Source organism: Balaenoptera physalus (genome assembly GCF_965194825.1).
Source record: "Balaenoptera physalus genome assembly, chromosome: X".
NCBI lineage: Eukaryota > Metazoa > Chordata > Mammalia > Artiodactyla > Balaenopteridae > Balaenoptera > Balaenoptera physalus.
In genome coordinates, this window is record NC_138903.1 from 32634651 (window position 1) to 32655344 (window position 20694).

General features: G+C 34.3%; 1 protein-coding gene across 1 annotated transcript in view; it reads left to right on the forward strand.

The window, feature by feature from the left end:
* Positions 1–20694, forward strand: part of CFAP47 (cilia and flagella associated protein 47) — a 421910-nt gene that overhangs the window by 58572 nt on the left and 342644 nt on the right. The window contains 4 exon segments of the mRNA XM_082446774.1: positions 3354–3431; positions 6445–6504; positions 6507–6591; positions 11095–11189. Coding sequence (XP_082302900.1) covers positions 3354–3431; positions 6445–6504; positions 6507–6591; positions 11095–11189 — 318 coding nt within the window.

Consider the following 20694-nt stretch of genomic DNA (forward strand, 5'->3'; position numbering starts at 1 on the left):
GATATTACCTTGATTTTAGGGACTTCTCTAAGTGTTCATTAAACAGAATAAATAAAACATGTAAGACCAGTCTGTAGTAAATTTTACTTATTATAAACTCATGGAATGGAATGCTCTTAATCTTCAATTTGATGATCAACTGTGTGCATTCACTCACATTAAAAAAGTAATATGTGCACTATCATCAGATCAAAATGAACGGCTTAAGACGTATCCTCCATTTTATCCTTCAATTTCCCATAACCATTAGTTCTTAAATAACATTTAGCTTAATATAATAAACACCAATTTGCCTGGCCCCCAAATAAACAACCTAATAATTATATCTTACTTTTATAAAGAAGTATAGGGGGCTTCCCTGGTGACGCAGTGGTTACGAATCCGCCTGCCAATGCAGGGGACACGGGTTCGAGCCCTGGTCCGGGAAGATCCCACAAGCCTCAGAGCAACTAAGCCCGTGCGCCACAGCTACTGAGCCTGCGCTCTAGACCCCGCGCGCCACAACTACTGAAGCCCATGCACCTAGAGCCCCTGCCCCACAACAAGAGAGGCCACTGCGATGAGAAGCCCGTGCACCACAACGAAGAGTAGCCCCAGCTCGCCACAGCTAGAGAAAGCCCGTGCGCAGCAATGAAGACCCAGCACAGCCAAAAATAAATAAATAAAATAAATAAATTACAAAAAAAAAAAAGTATATATTGAAAGATATTTATAAAATGTATATTGTGGTATACAGTCTGATATTTGGGCAGAATTTTTGTATATTATTTTGGAATAAATAAAAAACATAGCCACTAAAATATAGGTTTTACTGAGATTAGTTTCCACTGTATTTTAGAGAACCATGCTGTTTTTACAAAGCTTACCTTTTTAACAGTGTACTATAATGAGATTCCTTTATTCATCCATTCCATGCGTACTTACTGGGCACATTATTATGTGTTAGGCTCTGCTGCAGTTGCTAGGAATGCAAAATTGAACAAGATAACTAGGGTCCTTGGTCTCTAAGAGTGTACAATATGATGGGGGATGCAAACAACTCAAAATTAAAAGATAGTGTAATAAGTACTGTGATGGAGAAATACAGTAGGCTGAGGGCGTACATGGGAGAGGTTTGCAACCCATGCTTAAATGGTCAGGGGCAGTTTCCTAGGGGAAGATACATCTAAAAGACACCAGAGTTGAGAATCAGCCAGAGGAAAGGGATAGTAGTGGGGTGAGGGAGGAGAGGAGGAAAGAGTATTCAAGGAAGACAAAATTGAATGTGTTCGGGCATGGGAGGAGAGAGAGAGCTACAAGGCAGATATGAAAAACTTAGTTTAACATAACTTGGTTATAGATTGAATGGATGATAGTGGGGAAAGATGTATTTAGAGACCTGTATAAATTTTAGTCATATAGGTCCTTAGCAACAACTTAGGAAGTCAAAATTTCATCTTAAGAGCTTGGAGTTTTTAAGCATGGAGAGTTTCACAATCAGATTTGCATTTTTCAGACATCACTTTGGTTATAGAGCAGTGTTAAACTGGGACCAGTGCAGAGTTATTAGTCTGCTGATGATGTCCAGGCAGGAGAAGATTGTGTTCTCAGGAGGGAGGATTCTAGACAAATTCTAGTCAAATTTAGGAGATGAATATTTAGGGTTTGATGGTTGAAAGGACTCACATATAAATAAAACAGGTAAGTCAGGTGTGAGACAGGTGGTAACAACATTCAAAGAAAGATTAGAGGATGAGTAGCAGATTTTAGAGGGAAATCATGAGTTTGAGGCACCTTTTGCATCCCTATGTAGAGATGTCTAGTAAAGAGGCCATTGCTTATACATGTTGGTCTGAAGGCTAACGATTAATCTTAGAGATGATAGAGGTTATTTCTGTTACCCCTGTGAAAATCAAGATGAGTATAAGTGGATCGAATATATTGATGAGAAGTTGGAATGATAAACTTTGTTGAATAAAGGAGAAAATGGAGACAGGTAAATTGGGGCTGATCAGGAAAACATCACACATGTGACATCGTGGAACCCTTGTCTCTGAAAATGGGTGAGAAAGCAGGGATGAGAGAGAGTTGTGAGAAAGAGAGGGATGGATGAATGTATGGTTTCTGAGGCCATGGATTTGTGACGGGTGATATTGTCCAGGGTACAGATTAAGTCTCAGGAGATGAAAAGGTCAAGTGAGCAGTTGGTGAGGGTAGTAAATGGGTTATGGCAGCCTGGAATCTTCAGTTACCCACGAAAGGAGAAGTGAGTAAAAGGCAGCCATGGGGGTGTTGAGACTTACATACGGTGTTCATCAGTGAAGCATATATTGATTTGTAATTACTTCTGAAGCATTGAGTTATGCTTCTTCTGATTTTAGTCAAGTATTTTAGGTACTATATATTCTGTAAATGAAATATAGAAATCATATAGTAGTATGAATTAAGCAATTCGGTTAATAAGATTGTCTAGATGGCACTCACTTTCCTTAATAATTCTGAAAAAATGGTATTTTGTGGTTTCTTTACCTATAAACAATGTCACTGATTCTATCGAAAGAGTGAAATACACTCATATATCTTTCTTTAATATACATTTAGATTTAAATCTCGAAGTTGACTGCTAACCTATTCTTATACAGGTAGGGCTTTCAGGGAATGATATTTTTGTGCTTCTGAGATTTTGATTAGACAATTATACGTTCATGTAATCTATAGTTCTTATTTTGTAGGAGTTATAGGACTAAATTCTTATTTCCCTGTCTTAAATTTCTTGGAAGAAATTGAGTGCTCAGGCGGTTCTTGGTTCAAGTTTAGCCACTGCTGCTTTCAAGTTTTGTGACCTCAAGCCCCAGTTTTCCTCACTTGGAAATTAGAGTATTAACAGAATACTGAAGATTAAAAAGGAGATAATGTATTTAGCAGTATACTTGGCCCATTTACTCAGCAATTTTTAGCTGCTCTCATTAGAATTATGGTTGTTTTGGATATTAGTATCTTTCTATGCACTCAGTTTCTTGCTTGTTTTAATTTTGAATATTCCTTTGGAATTAGGTAAATACAAAAGGCTCACACAGAGTTTGAAGCAATAATGTCAAGGCAAATGGGTAGAACTCTTCAGTCAAATTCACAAGCTGTCAGCTGGTCCCCTTTGTGATGGAAGTTTTTAAGAGTTGAAAATTCACTCCTTTAGGAATATCAATTCTACATCACAAGAAATGAGATGATAACTGCCAGAATAAATCTTGTGACATTTATAATAAGTTATGATTATTTAAATTATAAAATGTTATATAAATGCCAGGTAATACTTCAGCAGTACATGAGTATATTTTAGTGTGGTTTCTACAGAGTTTTATGTTTTTCTTAAATAGATTGCTATTCGCCATGCAGAAGACATAGACCTTAGGTTGGGTGGATCTGTTGAGATTGCTGATGTCGAAATCAATCCGGTGAGTATGTTACCTATTTGTATAATCAATTTATGAGTGTGGTGATTTTTATTTATATGTCCCTAGTCAACCCATTTAGGTTAAAAAATTTTTATCATGTAGTAATTTGTCACATAGAAATTAATATATGTAATATAAATATAAGTGATGAAGCAGAGTGTTAAGCCAATTAATGAAGGTTTAAGAATTCACCACTGAACTGAAGTAGCAGAACAGTACCAGTACCGTTAAATTATCTGTAGGCTTCATCATGATCCTACCCCTCTTAAGAGATAACTACTTTCCTGAATTTTGTCATTGTTCTCCCTTTACTTTTTCTAATTAGGTTACCACATATGTATGAATTCCTTAACGGTTCCTTATTTAGTTTAGTTTGTTCATTTCTGAGCTTTATAACAAAGATATATTATCTTTGGTGGGTTACTTTTAATTGAATATTATGTTTTTAAACTTCATCTAGGTTATGTGTAGCTGTATGTTATTCATTTTCCCTGCTGCTTAATAGTCCATTATGTAGACATACTGTAATTTGTAGACTCATTCCATTGTCCATCCAATTAGTGTCTGTTTTTTTGGTATTACAAATACTATAGCTATGAACATTCATGTACATATCTTCTAAGGTACTTATGAAAGAGTTTCTTTAGGAATGGAGTTGCTGAGATGCAGATTATGTACATATTTGACTTCACAAGATTATTTCCATATTTTCTTCTCAAGTTTCCATTGATCCACATTCTGTTGCTCCATAAGTTGTATTATAAGACACAATGTTTGCCAATCTATTGAGTATAAAATACCTCACTGTGGTCTTGATTTACATTTTCTGAACTATAATCAAATTTATTTTTTGAATTATTGTTCTGTACCCTAATAAAATTTTGTTCTACAGTTGATAGAGCGCACATACATGCTTTTCTTTTTTTTTTTTTTTTTTTCCCTGTCCAGGCTTTCAGAGTTAGATCTGGTCTTACCTACCTAAAGAAACTTTCCCTGATCCTTCAAAGCAAGCCCATATGCCCCTCTCTTGTGACATTTATTAGATGTCACAAACATCTTAAACTCTGGGAACATCTCCATTGTAGCAATTGTCATATTATTTTCAGGTTATCTGCCCTTTTGTTTTTCTATCCCCAGTACCTAGTACCATTCTGGTGCTGAACTAAATTGAGTAGAAATTGATAAGGCTGCTGGTTGCCTCAGGTAGGGCCTTACCACTAGTCTGCACTTTAACGGCATCACCACAAATCTAGGCTTTAAGTTACAATTTTCTAACCTTTCTTTTATTCAGTGTTGAAGGCATGGTAAGTCCAGATAGACTGATGGATACTAAGCTAGCTTATCTAAGACAATGGTGATTCCTGTAGTATCCAGAGTGCTTTTTTTCAGGTGATATGGTGTTCCTCCTTGAACACTGTTAGACAAAGATGGAGACTTTAAATATTGCATTTCCTAGTCCTAAAGATATTTGTGGCAGGCTTTGCATGTTATGGTACAACTGAGTAATTTATAGGACTTTAATATGTATTTATCAATATTTCTTAATTATGTTGGATTTTTAAACACTGCTGCCTAGTTACCTTTTAAAAACAATATTCTAGTATTACCAGATATTGTTAGCAATATATCTAATAACTGTGTGGCGTTGACTGTGTGTCTTAATAACAATTAGGAAATTTTATCCAAATGAACCTATGGGAAAGACGAGAAATGGGATAAGAGGAGTGAGTTTTTGCATATGAAGCATCAAACTTTCACTACCTGTTTTGGATTTCACAAATTTCACCTGTAGAACTGGGTTGATATTTTAAGTGAAGCAAATAGTGGACAGTTGACCTTAATGCCATGTTTTTCTCAGCATTAGGATACTGTTGCCTCTTTCTCTTTTAATGGTGTATGTGATTCTTTTACTAAGGAACTGTAGAGTATATATAGTTACTCTACCAGAAGAGGAATCCTGCAGAGCTTTGTGGTGTACACATGCCTGGCATATAAGCTAAAGTTAAGATACATTCAATAAACATTTCTTATATATTTAAGCTAGACGTCAGATAGGTGCTAGAGATGTAACAATGAATTAGACTTAAGGTCCACTAGAAGAGACATAAATAGGCAAATAAGTGGACTTTATGATGTCATAATGTGAGTAAACATAAGGAACAGAAGTAGTCCTGATCATATTGTAATTAATTGTGGCTTATCCAACTGGCGTTTGAAGGATGCATAGTATTTTATCAGGCAATTACAAGTTAGAGAAGGGCCTTCTGACAGAAGAGACACCTTGATAAAGACACAGAAGGGAAAAGCGTCAGGTATTGGTTGGAAATGACAAGTCATACAGCTTGCTGAAATATGAAGTCATAGGGGTGAGAGTGGAGCTAGATGAGGCTGGAACATGAGGCAGGGGAAGGTCATGGTGAACTTTATGAGCCCTGCTAACAAACTTGACATTGTCCTGTAGATCTCCTGTAGAGGAGAATCATCAAATTTTAAGACAACAAGTGATGTGGTCAGATTTTTAATTAGTTTAATTGTGACTTAGGTGTGGAAGGGAGAATTGGAGAAAGTCAAATCTAGCAATGAAATGAAAAGTGATGAGTTACTAACTTTATACAATTACAATAAAGATAAGAGGTGAAGGTGTCAGAATTAATGGGATTTGGTAACTGATTACATGCAGGAGGGAGGGGGAAGAAGGAAAATGTAACTAATTTGTATAGAATACTACTGTAACAATGTCCTTGATAAACATGAGTATAATTTTTTATTGAGGTATAATTGACATATAACATTGTTAGTTTCAGGTGTACAATATAATGATTGAATATTTGTATATATTGTGAAATGTTCACCACGGTAAGTCTAGTTATCAGTCACCAAACATACTTAGAAATTTTTTTCTCATAATGAGGACTTTTAAGATCTACTGTCTTGCAATGTAATTTTTAGTTTACATTATTTTCATAAATTGTTACTCTACCTTCTAATTATGATTTCTTTTTTTATATTTTAGGATGTATTTAGTTTCAGTGGCACCTATGTTGGTGCTACCCAGATTATTCCATTTTTAGTAAAAAAAACAAAGGTATAACACGTGCCAGAGTAGAGTTTAATCTGGAAGACTTTGAAGGTTTTTCTATGGATTTTAAAGACAAATCAGGTATATATTTTATACCATTATGATATTATTGTGAAAGTAAAACAGTTCTAAGTTTGCTCTAAGGAATAATGTTAAGCAAATACTGTAAGTCAAGGGCAATTATTCTTAAGTATTTTTAATGACTCAGTACATATTCTTATATCCTTATAAACCATCATGGTTCTATTTCTAGAAATACATGTATGTTAATATCAGAAGACTTTGATAATGCATGACATATAACTGTGCTTATTAATTGATATAATATAGTAGGTTAAGTATGTTATACATAAGTATATACTATAAATTAAAATAAAATTAATTGCTAGTTTTAATTGCTTAAGAATTTCAGGTAAATGTTTTGGAGAGTTCTCTGTGTTTACCTATATATTAGGTATCTTTTTTTTTTTTTTTTTTTTAAGGATAATCTATTTTCTGTATCAAAGCCAGTAGTTTGTTGGGTTTTTTTTTGTTTTTGTTTTTTTTAATTAATTAATTAATTTATTTATTTTTGGTTGCGTTGGGTCTTCGTTTCTGTGCGAGGGCTTTCTCTAGTTGCAGCAAGCGGGGGCCACTCTTCATCGCGGTGCGCGGGCCTCTCATTATCGCGGCCTCTCTTGTTGCGGAGCACAGGCTCCAGACGCGCAGGCTCAGTAGTTGTGGCTCACGGGCCCAGTTGCTCCGCGGCATGTGGGATCTTCCCAGACCAGGGCTCGAACCCGTGTCCGCTGCATTGGCAGGCAGATTCTCGACCACTGCGCCACCAGGGAAGCCCTAGGTATCTTTATGTTAAATTAAGTTGGAAAAAAAGCACTTTTATAAATGTATTTCATTTGTTTACTCCAGGTGTCGGCAAACTAAGGTCTATGGGCCAAATCTGGCCTGACACCTGTTTTTTTATAAATAAGGTTTTATTAGAACACAGTCACACTCATTTGTTTGTATATTGTTTCTGTATGCTTTCATGCTATAATGGCAGAGTTGAATAGTTGTGATAGAAACCTTATGGCTTGCAAAGCCTAAAATATTTACTATCTAAACCCGTACAGAAAAATGTTTGCCAACCATTGGTTTAGTCATTTCTTCTTCAGTACATACTTGTTGAATACCAATTATAGGCCAGATACTAGACTTTGAATCTATAAAGATAATAAGACATCTTACTTGTTCTCCAAAAGTTAACAGTAAGTTTATCAGTCAGGGTCTTAGTAGTAAACAAATGACTCAAAGCACTTAACTGAAGATGATTTAATGAAGGAATTATGTAATGGACCTGGGAGCCAGGTTAAAAGAAAACTGACAAGGGATGGAAGCTGCTTCTACCTCTAGGCCTGAAGGAGCAAGAGGAGGCAAGATATTATTGAAGCCCTGAGAGTGGTGAAACTCTGGAAGAGAGGCCATCTAATAAAAGCTATAACTGTAAAAAAAAAAAAAAAAAAAAAAAATGATGTCCTTGCCAGAATTGTAGCCAAGGCAGGGGAGACGTGAGGGCATAAATACCTCCTACTCTCTGATATCTTACTGGCATTTCCCTGTGGTTGAACCAAATCAGAGACAGAAGAGCAAGGGACCTAGATGAATCAGTCTGTAGAGGTCGGGACAGAGGAGAGCAGAGAAAGATGGCTATTGGATCTAAATGACAAATGGAGACCACCTATATAACAGTAGGAGAGAGAGACAAAGAATTGGGTTATTACCATATAGCATGTGGATGCTACAAGACAGGTCAGTACCTGGTGCTAAGGAAGCATATGCTAAGGGAAACTAGCTGAGAATCACCAATAGGAAAGATTTCTTGGAGAAGTTGATGCCTAATCTAGATTTAGAAGAATAAGGAGAGAAACAGAGAAGGGGATATGAAAGAATGCAAGTAAAGGCCTAGAAATGAGTCAATATGGCAAGTAGTTTGGACTGTCTAGAGTATAGAGGGGCAAGTGAGACCCAGGTAACTAATAGTTTTTTCTGGACATTTATCCTAGAGGTTAGGCAGCACAATTAAAGGATTGATATCCAGGCAATGGTGTGAGTAGGCTTGCCCTTCACTAATTTTCCTTTTGGAGGAAAGTTGAAAATGGGCTGGGGGAAAAGGTGGGTATGGGAAGGGCAAAAACGGAGACAGGGAGATCAGTTAGGTGTGGTGGCCATAGAGGTGAGAAGTGATGAGAGCCTGAGCTCAGACATTGATACCAGGGACGGGAAGGAGGAGAGTACAGAGGTGCTGAGAAATTAGAAATGCTTCGATGTGGTTACCAAGTGGACATCAGTATTAGGGAAGAGGAGGAAGTCTTGGATCGCTCCCAGTTTTTGACTCTAAGAGGTAGGTGATGGGAGGGACAATTCATAGTTGATATAATGTGAGGGAAGGAATAGATCTAGGAGAGCATGCTGTGTTTGAGGGGACTGTGGAATAGCCCAGGAATCATAACAGTAGGCAGTTGGAAATCCATATGAGATTTATATTCATTTTTGGAAAATCTGGATGTTGAAACTTTAGTTGCCTGAACACTTTACTCTGACTGCCTCATATGCATTCATGCACCTTGTTAATGGATCACAGACTCTTCCTGGTTATTCTGCAGAGCTACTCGGCAAGATGCATTTCTTTCCACAATTCTGCCTTAGCCCTAGCTCAGGCTTCCCTTCTAGGTCACTGGATCATCTTTTAAAATGCTTTCCCTGCTTCCAAGCCTTTATCCTCATATGCCTATACCAGAGAGTGATCTCCTTCAAGCAAAGATCTTATCCCATCTGCCCTCTGCTTGAAAAGCTTTGCTGGTTTCCTGTTACCAGTAGCAGTGGGTCTCAACAGCAGGCTGCTGACACAGTCTAGGATGTATATAAGTTGATCTTAACAATTATTAACAATTTGCAGTAAAGTTTATACTTAAAATGTCCTGAAAACGTATTTTATTATTATGAGTATGTTAAAACATAAATGTCCTTCTGTGACAAATTAGACTTGGTTTTTCACATTATTGTTTCAGGACAAGAATGACTTAAGGGGGAGGAAATACTGAGATCCATTTAGCTATGACGCCACCTTTTCTTTCCAGTCACCTCTCCCATTGTAGGCTCCATCAGCTGTCTCTACTGCAACCAGATTGTGTTACACATTTCCTCTGGCACTGGGCTTCCCTCCTCCTAGGCTAATTCCTCCTCTTCTGTCCCTACTGCCTGAGATTCCACCCTCTTTTATAAATTAGCATCAACCTCCTGCATCCTATAAATCATTAGCCCCATTCGTACCCCTGTCCAATCGGTTGAAATTATTTTTTTGCCTTTGCTCCTTTCGGACATTAGATAAGTTTTATTATAGCACTAACCAAATTGTACCTTGTATCAAAAAGAGCTTTGTACTTGTTTGTCTCCCTTACTACACTGTGAGCTCCATGAGGTCAAGGACTATAGTTCCAATTTTTGTTTTCTGCTAGCGTTGTCTGATATAGTTCTCTGCACATTATAGGTGCTCAAGAAATATTTATTGATGCTGTCTTGGATTATTGCATTTCACAGTCTATATGTTTATGTATACTTCAAATATATTTAAGAATATCTATTTTTATTATATTTTATGTATTCGAGATATATATCCATTCTAGGTGGATATTCTTTGCTGTATAATATATGTATTTTTTCCCACACCACAAACATGTTTGTGTTAATAAACACTTAATGGATCCTTTTTGTTCATTTGTTTAAAGGTTTTTATATCATACATCAAGCTGAGAGAAACTGAGTAGGGTGAAGGAGAATGAAATGAGTTATTTAAGTTTATTTTGCGACAGGGTAATTGAAATTATTATCGTTCCTTGGATTAATCAGAAAACTTTAGGGAGAAAAAAAGATTTTTAGAATTGTTTAGATGAGGGCAGAGGTTCTATTGTAGCTAACATTTGATCTTTCAGGAACTTATTTTAGAAGTTTATTTAAGTGCTTATAATTTTTGACCCTGAAGTTTGTGTTACTATTTGACAATTGTTTCTGTATCTCCACCCAGTGCCTTTGTATCTGGAGTGATACCACTTTGTTGAAAAGTTTTCTTGTACAAAATTGTGTTTATCTTCTTTGTGAATTCCGTAAGGCATCAGAGGAGGTCTGGGTTCTCCCTGTTCCATCTTCACTGGAGAGGGAGTCTCAATTTTCTCAGACCTAAGATTCAGTCAATTATTTGACCTTGACCTTTATACCTTTTTATATTCATCTGAATATGACTGTGATATCATTCTTGAACTTTGGAGATTTTAAAAAATAGGTTTACCCTCTCTGTTTTGCTGATTGAATATATGTTTGTTCCATTTTTGGATACCAGTTTTGCCGATTAGCATCTTGGCATTAAGAGTGATTCCTTAGCCTAGCAACCTTATGCAGCCCCACACAGATGTTTTAGCAACTGTTTTTTGATTGTTGTGAACATTTTGATGAGGTTTCTCAAAGTTTCATTTCCACATTTAACAATAGCATCATAGATATGTATCTGGCTTAAAAATAATAAAATTAAAAAGTGTCCTTTTTCTGGTTTTATAGGGGAATTCACAGACCCTGCATTTCCTGACATATATTCCTTGGAGTTAGAAAGAGAGACATCTCTGGAGTGTAGCCTAGCATTTTCTCCCAAAGAAGTAAGTTAAGCTTTCTATTACTCACATTACTGGAGAGTTGTGGAGTTAAGATAATCCTAACTAAGAAGCTATCAAAGATCACCTAAGTTCTTTTTGTAGTGGGTCTTTTTCTACTTGTGAGCATGTCTGGGTATACCCTTTAATTCAGTAAAATGATCTCTGGAGGTGTCTGGCTTCATGCTTGCAGTGTATCTCAAGAGGTGCAGAGGGCACACACACGGAACCTACGTGGTCTTGTGGTTTCAGTTATGCTCTCTAGAAAATTCAAGATATGACATGTTGTGAAGAAGAGGAAAGTTGAGGCTAACCCCAAAATCGCTTATATTTGAGTCAGCATGTGCTTTCTACTTATATTTGAGTGGGGTACGCTTGGTGTTCTTAGAATCATCACCTGAAATCACCAAAGACATGCTGTGAAGATTTAAGAGGGGTTGCTATGACACTGGTTCTTGGGTAGTGTCCCTCGATGTTTGGTGATTTTAAAACACCAACAAAAACAACAAACAGAGAAAATCAAAGAAAAAAACCTTTCCTAGAATGTGCCAAGGAGGAAGGGATACCACTGGCAAAATTTCAGGGGCAGTCTCTGATATGCTTTTGCTTTGAAGGCGATAGAAGTGCCAAAGAGAGAGCATCTTGCTACCTATGATATGGAAAGGTGTGTCGCCGCATCCTCCCAAACAAGAATCAAGCTGCTAAATGGCAATTAGAGTATGAGACTCTTATGTCAAAACATTTTTTATATTCCAGCATAACTAACATGATGCCTTGTACCCAGTAGGTGTAGAATAGAATCAACTAAATGATAGGAATTAAAACACAACAAGAAGGTGTATTGAATGCTAACAAAGTACGTCTTTAATAATCCATTTTTTAGTAATGTTACTAAACTACAGAGTTTACTGAGATTAAAATCTTATTTTAGGAACAATAATAACTGTTATTTAGCTTTCAGTAGGAAAAAGTCAAGAAAATTTAAGGACACATTCAGATTTAAGAAAATGCTAAAGATTAATTTTGCCTTCTTAGGTGCAGTATATTAGTTGGGATGTATTTTGTGGGTTTTGTGCACATATGGTTCACATGGAATGATATTGTCTACAGAGTTCACTCTTTTGTCTGTTCTAGTTTTTGACAAGCATAGTGGATGAAATATCAAAGGTTACTCTTCCGATATTAAAGAAAATGAAAAATTTTAATTTTATATACAACATTAAGATGTATACCATACTATATTTGATTTCTACAGGTTTAGTGTGTAATAATTATCTACATTCATGAACCAGTGACATTTAGATAGATACTCTTTAGCAAGGTTATCCAGAAGAGAGAGAACATCTTTGCTTTTTTTTTGAAAGTCATTTTAGGAATAATTTCCTTTTGCCTAATTTGGGCTATCAGATAATATCAAACTACACATATTATTTACATTTTCCTTTTATCTTTTCAGCAAAGGATTTTGTAGTGCATGAAATATTGTCAAGGTATTACAGTTATTTGTTGAATAATACAATCTGTGACTTGTCTTTCTACTTCAGACAAAAGCATAATTAACAAGTTATTTGAAGAGATTCAGAGGATGTTTATCTTTTTAATTTTTACAGTATTTTAATATCTTTCAAAGCCTAGTCAACTCCCGCATATCCTAACGATTTGCAAGTTTTCTCAGCATCATCTTATATTTCAATCTTGCATATCAGTGATATTCTCCTCCTGATTATTAAAGTCTACTGTCAAAATTAAATGGGAAGTTTAGAAGAGCAGAAAGAAAGAATAAACAATAAATACATCCTAATACATAACAATGACCTCTGTTTGTATTTTGGGGTATCTTTGTTTTTTCTCCTTCTATCTCTATACTTATATTTCTCTATCTATAATTATAATGAAATAATACTTTACGAACATTTTTAACCTGCATTTTTTTTTTTGGTGAGTGTATTAATTTAAATGTTATCAATTGCTTTTTGTGTCATTAAGTATTCTAAATACAATTTAATTTCTTAGGGATAATATTTTATGGCTATACTATGTTATAGTTATTAAACTAATCCTTCTTACTGTACACTTAAGATTTTTCCATTTTTTGACTCTATAGATGATTCTGTAAGAAACATCCTTGTAAATAACTGTTTGTTTTCACATTATAGGTGTTCATTATATCATCCTAGAAGTAGAATAATTGGGTCAAACTCTATGCACATATTTTAGGCTATTGATACGCGTTGTCGAATTGCTCTTCAAAAAGGTTATACCAGTAGTATTAGCCACTAGTAACAGTGTAAAATGTTGCTTACTGTCGCCTTTCTTTGTATAACTAGGTTGCATCCATTATATATGTATGTATATGTAATATTCTGCCAACCTCAGAGGTGAAAGGTGAATTTTAAATTGCACTTAAAATTCTTTGATTGCATAAAAAGCCACCATACAAAAGTAATGATTTATTTGCTAACAATTTGGCCTGGTTGGTACTATTAAAATTCTTTTAATTCTCTGGTAGGATAACTATACTCTGTTCTTTTCCTTTTAAAATATCATTGGCCATTTTTCTTGATGAACTTTAGAATCTTTTTCTTGAGTTTATAGCTAAAACTTCTATGGTAATTTTGGTTTGTGTTGCATTAAATTAATAAAAAATTTAGAGAGAAGTGATTTCTGTATAAAATTGAGCTTCATATTCAGAAAAAAGATATGCTGTTTATGTTATTAAAGCATTTTATACTACTCAGCAAAAGTTTGGAATATTTTGAAGTAATTTTTCTATGCTGTTTTGTGCAGTGTAAATGATTGGGTTTTATTATTTTTATGCTCTCATATCAATATTTTGAAAATAAATTATGTTGATGAGATATAAAACTGTTTATCTTTAAGCATCAGTTACTTTTAATTATCCTTCAATTTATTTTAGATTTTTTTAGGAATACTGTAATAGATTGCAAATATTATCGTCTCTTCCATTTTAATAATGATAATTTTTACCACTTTTTTCTTATACTACCTTGTTTAGAATTTCTAGAACAAGGTCAATTATTTTTCTTGGCTTATCTTATTCCTAATTTCCTATGAAGCAATATGCTTTAAGGCCATATTGGCAAATATCTTTCACATACTAATTTAACACACATTTTAACCCAGAATAGATGTCATTTCTTAATCTAGTCAGATATCTGTATGCCATCAATCATATTATTATTCAAAGGAGGAAAACAGTATGATATATAGTTCAACATTATATTTGTAACATTAATATATTTTTTGGCACACATCGGACAATAAGTATTCAATGAGTGAATTAAAGTGCAGTGAATAAACTGGCATGTTCATTTCTGAGAACTTGTTCTGTTGTTTCTTTTGGATATTTAGAATTGGAATTGGTGAGGAAAGGTTATGTGCATTTTAATTATTGGTACATATATCCACATTGTCACCACAAAACTTGTATCAGTTTATATTTCCATCAATCATCATCATTCAACAAATGTTTATTGGGCACCTACTAGGTATCCTGCATTATTCTTGACTTTAGGATTATAGTAGAAAGCTTACATCCTATTGTGGCACCAAGCTGTATTTTCTTCACATCGTCTTCACACTGGCTATTATCATCTGCTAATATAAAAGACACATGTGACAAAAGTCCCATGTATCTCTTTTTCTTTTGTCACTTGTGCTTTTTGGTGTCATATCTAGGAAGCTATTACCTAACTCAAGTCATGAGATTTCTATGTTTGTTTCTAAGAGTTTTATTTAGAGTATTAGCTTTTACATTTAGGTCTGTAATCCATTTTGAATTATTTTTTGTGTATGTGTGATATGAGTCCAGTTTCATTCTTTTGCGTGTGATGTCCATTTTGTCCCAGGACCATTTATTGAAAATATTATTTTACCACATTAAATTGCCTTCACACTCCTGTCTAAAATCAATTAAACATAAATATAAAAGTTTATTTCTGGACATTCAGTTATGTTCCATTGATCTATATGTCTATCCTTACTCCAATAACACAAGGTCTTGATTATGATAACTTTGTAGTTTTTATAATTGGAAAATGTGAGTCCACCTATTTTGTTCTCCTCCAGTAGTATTTTTGACTACTTTGTGTCCCATGCATTTCCATATGAATTTTGGGCTGACCTTGTCAATTACTGCAAAAAATCTGGGTGGGATTTTGATAAGGATTATGAAGAGTCTTTAGATCAATTTGGGGAGTAGTGCCATATTAACAATATTAAGTCTTCTAATCCATGAACATAGGATGTTTTTCCATTTATTTAAATCTTTCTTAATTTTTTCAACAGTGTTTTGTAGTTGTCAATGTACAAATTTCCCCTTTCCTTATTAAATTTATTTCTAAATAATTATTTTTGATGCTCTTGTAAATGGAATTGTTTTCTTAATTTTATTTTCAGATTATTCATTTCAAGTGTATAGAAAAACAATTGATTTTAAACATTGATCTAGTTTTTCTGCAACCGTGTTGAACTTATACATTAGTTCTTACGGTTTGTTAGTAGATTCCTTAGAATTTCCTGTGTGCAAGAACATGCCATCTGCAAATAGAGCATTTTATTTCTTCCTTTCCAATTTGGATGCCTTTTACTTGTTTCACTGCCTGATTTCTAGAATCTTCAGTACAATGTTGAATAGAAGTAGCAAGAGCAAAGATCTTTGTCTTGTTCCTCATCTTAGCAGGAAAGCATATGTCTTTCACTTTTAAATATGATGTTTGCAGTGTTATTTTTAAAAATGTTTTGTTGATTCCCTTTATCAGGTTGAGAAAGTTCCCTTCTATTCCTAGTTTGAGTATTTTGATCATGAAAGACGGTTGCATTTTGTCAAAAATTTTTTTGCATGCAGTTTGATGATCACATGATTTTGCCCATTATTCTATTAATATGGTACATTATATTGATTGATTTTTGTATGTTAAATCAACCTTACATTCCTGGGATAAGTCTCCCTTGATCATGGAGTATAATCCTTTTTATGTATTTCTAGATTTAGTTTCCTAGTATTTTCTTGAGTTTTGCATCCCTATTCATAAGGAATATTGGTCTATAGTTTTCTTTTCTTCAACTATCTTTGTCTGGTTTTAGTATCAGGGTAATATTGACTTCTTAGAGTGAGTTGAGAAGTGTCTTCTCCTCTTCTGTTTTTGAAAGAATTGTGAAGGATTGTATTACTTCTTCTTTAAATTAGTGATATATTTCATCATTGAAGTCATCTGATCTCAGGCTTTGCTTTGTCATGTTTTCTAAATTACTAATTCAGTCTACTAGATCTATTCAAATTTTATATTTATTTAAAAAATTATAATAACAATCCTTTAGTTGATAATTATATAGTACTTAGAGTTTGTAAAGTGCCCTCATATCCAATGTCACTTAATTTCCATATGAATCCAATAAGACAAGCATTGAGACCTTAGATTTTTCTCTTTTTTCCAATTGTAAAAGCCAATGCACAGTGAGGCTAGGGGACTTGTCAAGGCTAGCTGCTGGTAATCTGTAGAGCTTAGACCATAAATGTTATGTCCTCAGCCTCCTGGCCTGTCATGATACCATCTTAGGAATCCAAACATGATGAAGAATAGTATATATTTCTTTAGCCTATAGACACCGAATTTTCATATCCTTTCTTGAGGCTTATTACTTTCCTTCTAGTCATTAGCATTCAGAATCTTCAGTTTCATAAGGTTGCCATCATCAAAATGTCAATGACCATTTTTATATAGTCCCTTTTTTTCTGTTCCACTTTCCATATCCATAGGGGGAAATTTGCAGTCACAGTTTGTTTCTTCTGGGATTAAGTTTGGTTGGGGGATAATTACCATATGCTTAAGCCTTTAATTATATATATAAGGGTATTTGTAGAAACTAATAAAATATAACCCATAATAAAATGGAAAGAAAAGAAATTGACAGAAATTGTCAGGATTTTGTAGAATATTGGGAAATACTATATTGAATTAAAAAGATACAAATCTGAACAAGACAACTCAAAAAACCAAATCTATGTCATTGAAAGTGGCATGATTTTATTACTTGATAGTGTATCTGTCATCCCACTCCTTAAACATGAATAGCATTTCTGTGTCAGGTCAAATCACGGGTAGCCTTTTCTGTTTTTAATTTTTGCCTATATTTCTCATAGTAAAAATTTATAGCATCTGCAACAAAAGGAGAGTTCTTCTTCTTTCTCATTTCTCAATTCTTTCTTTGTCAGTATTGCCTCTTAGATTTTATATAGATTTCACATGAGTTTCCTCTGTGTAATGTCCTGCTTTGGATGGAGCCCAATGAATGTTTGCTTAATTTCCTGTTACTCATTCTGATATGACCTGATGTTCCTTTAGTATTTATATTTTCTCTCTCGGGAACTTTCTGTTTTGCTAAAATTAGTACTCCGACTTCCCTTGAGTAAACTAAGGCCAATAGTTCTTCCCTACTCCCCCACCCCCCAGCTTCATCTATATTTTAATAGTTTTCTCTATACTTTTTCCAGGTGAGTTTCCATGTTTCTTTCTTTTTTTTTTTTTAATGAAACCTATAATTATGAGACTAGTATTTTCTTTCTTTTTCCTAATAATTTTATTCATTTATTTATTTATTTAGGCAGGCAGTGCCAGGTCTTAGTTGTGGCCCTCAGGATCTTTGTTGCGGCATGCAAGCTTCTTAGTTGCTGTATATTACATCCCCAGGACTTACTTATCTTGTAACTGGAAGTTTGTACCTTTTGACCACCTTCTCCCCACTTCATGGGTAAAGGTGATCAAATTTTCTATTTCTTCCTGAGAAATTTTGTCTAAGTTATCTAATTTAGTGGCATACAATTATTCATGGTGTTCTCTTACTATTTTTATTTCAGTAAGGTAGGTAGTAAAGTTGCCTATTTCATTTCTGATTTTATTAAATTATCTCACCTTTCATCTTAGACTATCTAAAGGTTTGTCCATTTTGTTGGTATTTTTAAGATTCAGCTTTTGGTTGATTTTCTGTACTGTTTTTGATTTTTGATTTTGTTCATTTTCACTTTATCTTTTATTATTTACTTCCTTCTGCTTTCTTTGAGTTTAGTTTTCTTTTTTCTTGTTTTTTAAGGTAGAAGGTGTTGATTTGAGATTTTTCTTAATTTTTTCATAGGTTTTACAGCTATAGATTTCTTTCTAAGCATTGCTTTACCCATATATCAAAAGTTTTGGTATTTTGTGTTTTCCATTCATCAGTTTGCAATTTCTCATGTAATTTCTTCTTTGACCTATTGGTTATTTAGGATGTTATTTAATTTCCACATATTTGTGAATTTACCAAATTTTCTTCTGTTATTTATTTTTAATATAATTACATTGTAATTAGAGAATATTCTTTGTATTATTTAAATAGGTTTAAATTTATTGAAGCTTGTTCTATGACACTCTATGTAGGTTATTTAGCTGTGTTGAGGTAAATCCAAAAGAAATAACTAGGAGAGTCGAAAATGATTGCATCTGGATTTGTGTGTGTTTGTGTGTATGTGTGTGTGTGTGTGTGTAAGTATACAATGGTGGAGGGAAGGGAATGCTGATTTTCAAAATAAGCTTTGTAGGATTCTTTTTCTTTTATTTCCTCAAGTATGTACTCTTATAATTTTGATAAAAACAAAACCTCAAAATTAAAAGAAAATAATCCTATTGTGACAAATTATTTTGAAGCATTGAAGTATATCATTCTCTTACCCAATGCCTGCATCTTCATCTTTCATGTGTACAGAGGTATGCAGACAGACACACACACACACATACACACATTCTTCAATAAGGAAAATAAATGTTTGAGCAGTAATTTAATCTATAGGTTTTTAATTTTGCTGAGATCAGGTTATATCTTGTCTTAATAAGTCGATATTGTGATTTTATATTTTCATACAGTGGAAGTATATACTGTGTTTTTAATGTCATCCTTTATCCACAAAAGCATTTAGCTTAAGGGTCACTAAAAGTTAGAACAAATACATAATCCAATTTAAATGTTACGTGACTTTTGGGGAGGATGCATATGCAATTTGATAATTTTTCAGTCCAGTTTACTATTTAACACTTTCAACAGTTAAAAGCTTAGAAATCTATTTCTTAACGTTTGGACTGTGGCTCTTCTAGTGTTCTAAAATTGATTATAAAATTAAAATAAATTATATATATTTATAGTTTTCTGGAGCGCTGCACATTGCTTAAGATTTTGAATTGTTCAGCATTTACTAGGTAGTTTAAAGGGAGATATTTACCTAGGGTATAGAAGTGTAATTCTATCCGACAATAGGAAGAACATAAAGAACCCTGCAGAGACAGCACACCCTGTGAGATTTTGCTCACTAAATTTGTGTCAGTGAGGCAGATTGATTATCTGGTTTCCCAGCATTTCAGATGTCCTCTACTATATTTATAGCTACTTGTAAGTTATCTCTGTGTGTGTGTGTGTGTGTGTGTGTGTGTGTAGGTGTAAATTGCCAGTGGGTGCTCTCTTGGTTGACCTATGCAGCAGGAAAATGTGAAATCAGCAATAAAGGACTTGATTTATTTCTAGTTGTAACCCTTCCTTTCCTACGTTGCACCAGGTTTGGGTACAATCAAAACTGCTGGTGGACAATTGCAGTTGTATTTGGCATCCTTGACTGGACTCGTTTGTTTACACTAAGTCACTCAACCCTCTCCTTTCCTTGTGGGCCACTCACATGTCTTCTGTGTCAGTGTATAGCATTACTTGAGTTCAAAATGAGTTCATATTATATGAAAAAAAGGAAAGAATACGATAGTAACCTAAAAAATAATATAAATACTATTTAAATATGTGTGAGAGAAAAGTATTGATTTCTATTAATATAATAAGTAAAAAATGAAAAAAACAAACCAGAAGAGGAAAAATAGAAATGAGACAAAATATAACTGGTTGTTGATGACTAACAATGAGAAATTCCAGGAGGAATAAGATCAAACAAATTTTGTTTTGTTTTGAGAAAGATATGAAAGAGTAGTATTTGGACATGAAGTATATCTTTTTTCAATTTACTCCTTGACACCTGTGTGCTGGTATCACTGCAGAAATAGATTATCATGGGAATGAGTTGCTTGCTCTGATTTGTCAAGATAAATGAAACATCCATGAAAATAAAACATGTTACAGTATTTTTATGCTTCTATAATTCTGTTATGGGAACAGATTATTTACAAAAGATTCTATGACGGGAGATGGAGTTGGCAGTGACATGGCCATTGTCTTAGTCTGTTCAGGCTGCTATAACAATGTACCACAGGCTGGGTGGTTTATAAGTAACAGAAATTTATTTCGCACAGTTCCGGATGCTGGATGTCTAGGGTCATGGCACCAGAATGGTGAGGTTAGGGCCCCTTCTGAGTCGCGGACTTCTTGATGTGTCCTCACAGGATGGAAGGGGCTAGGAATCTCTCTGGAGTCTCTTTTACAAGGCACTAATTATAGTTATAAGACTAATCCCAGTCCTGAGGACTCC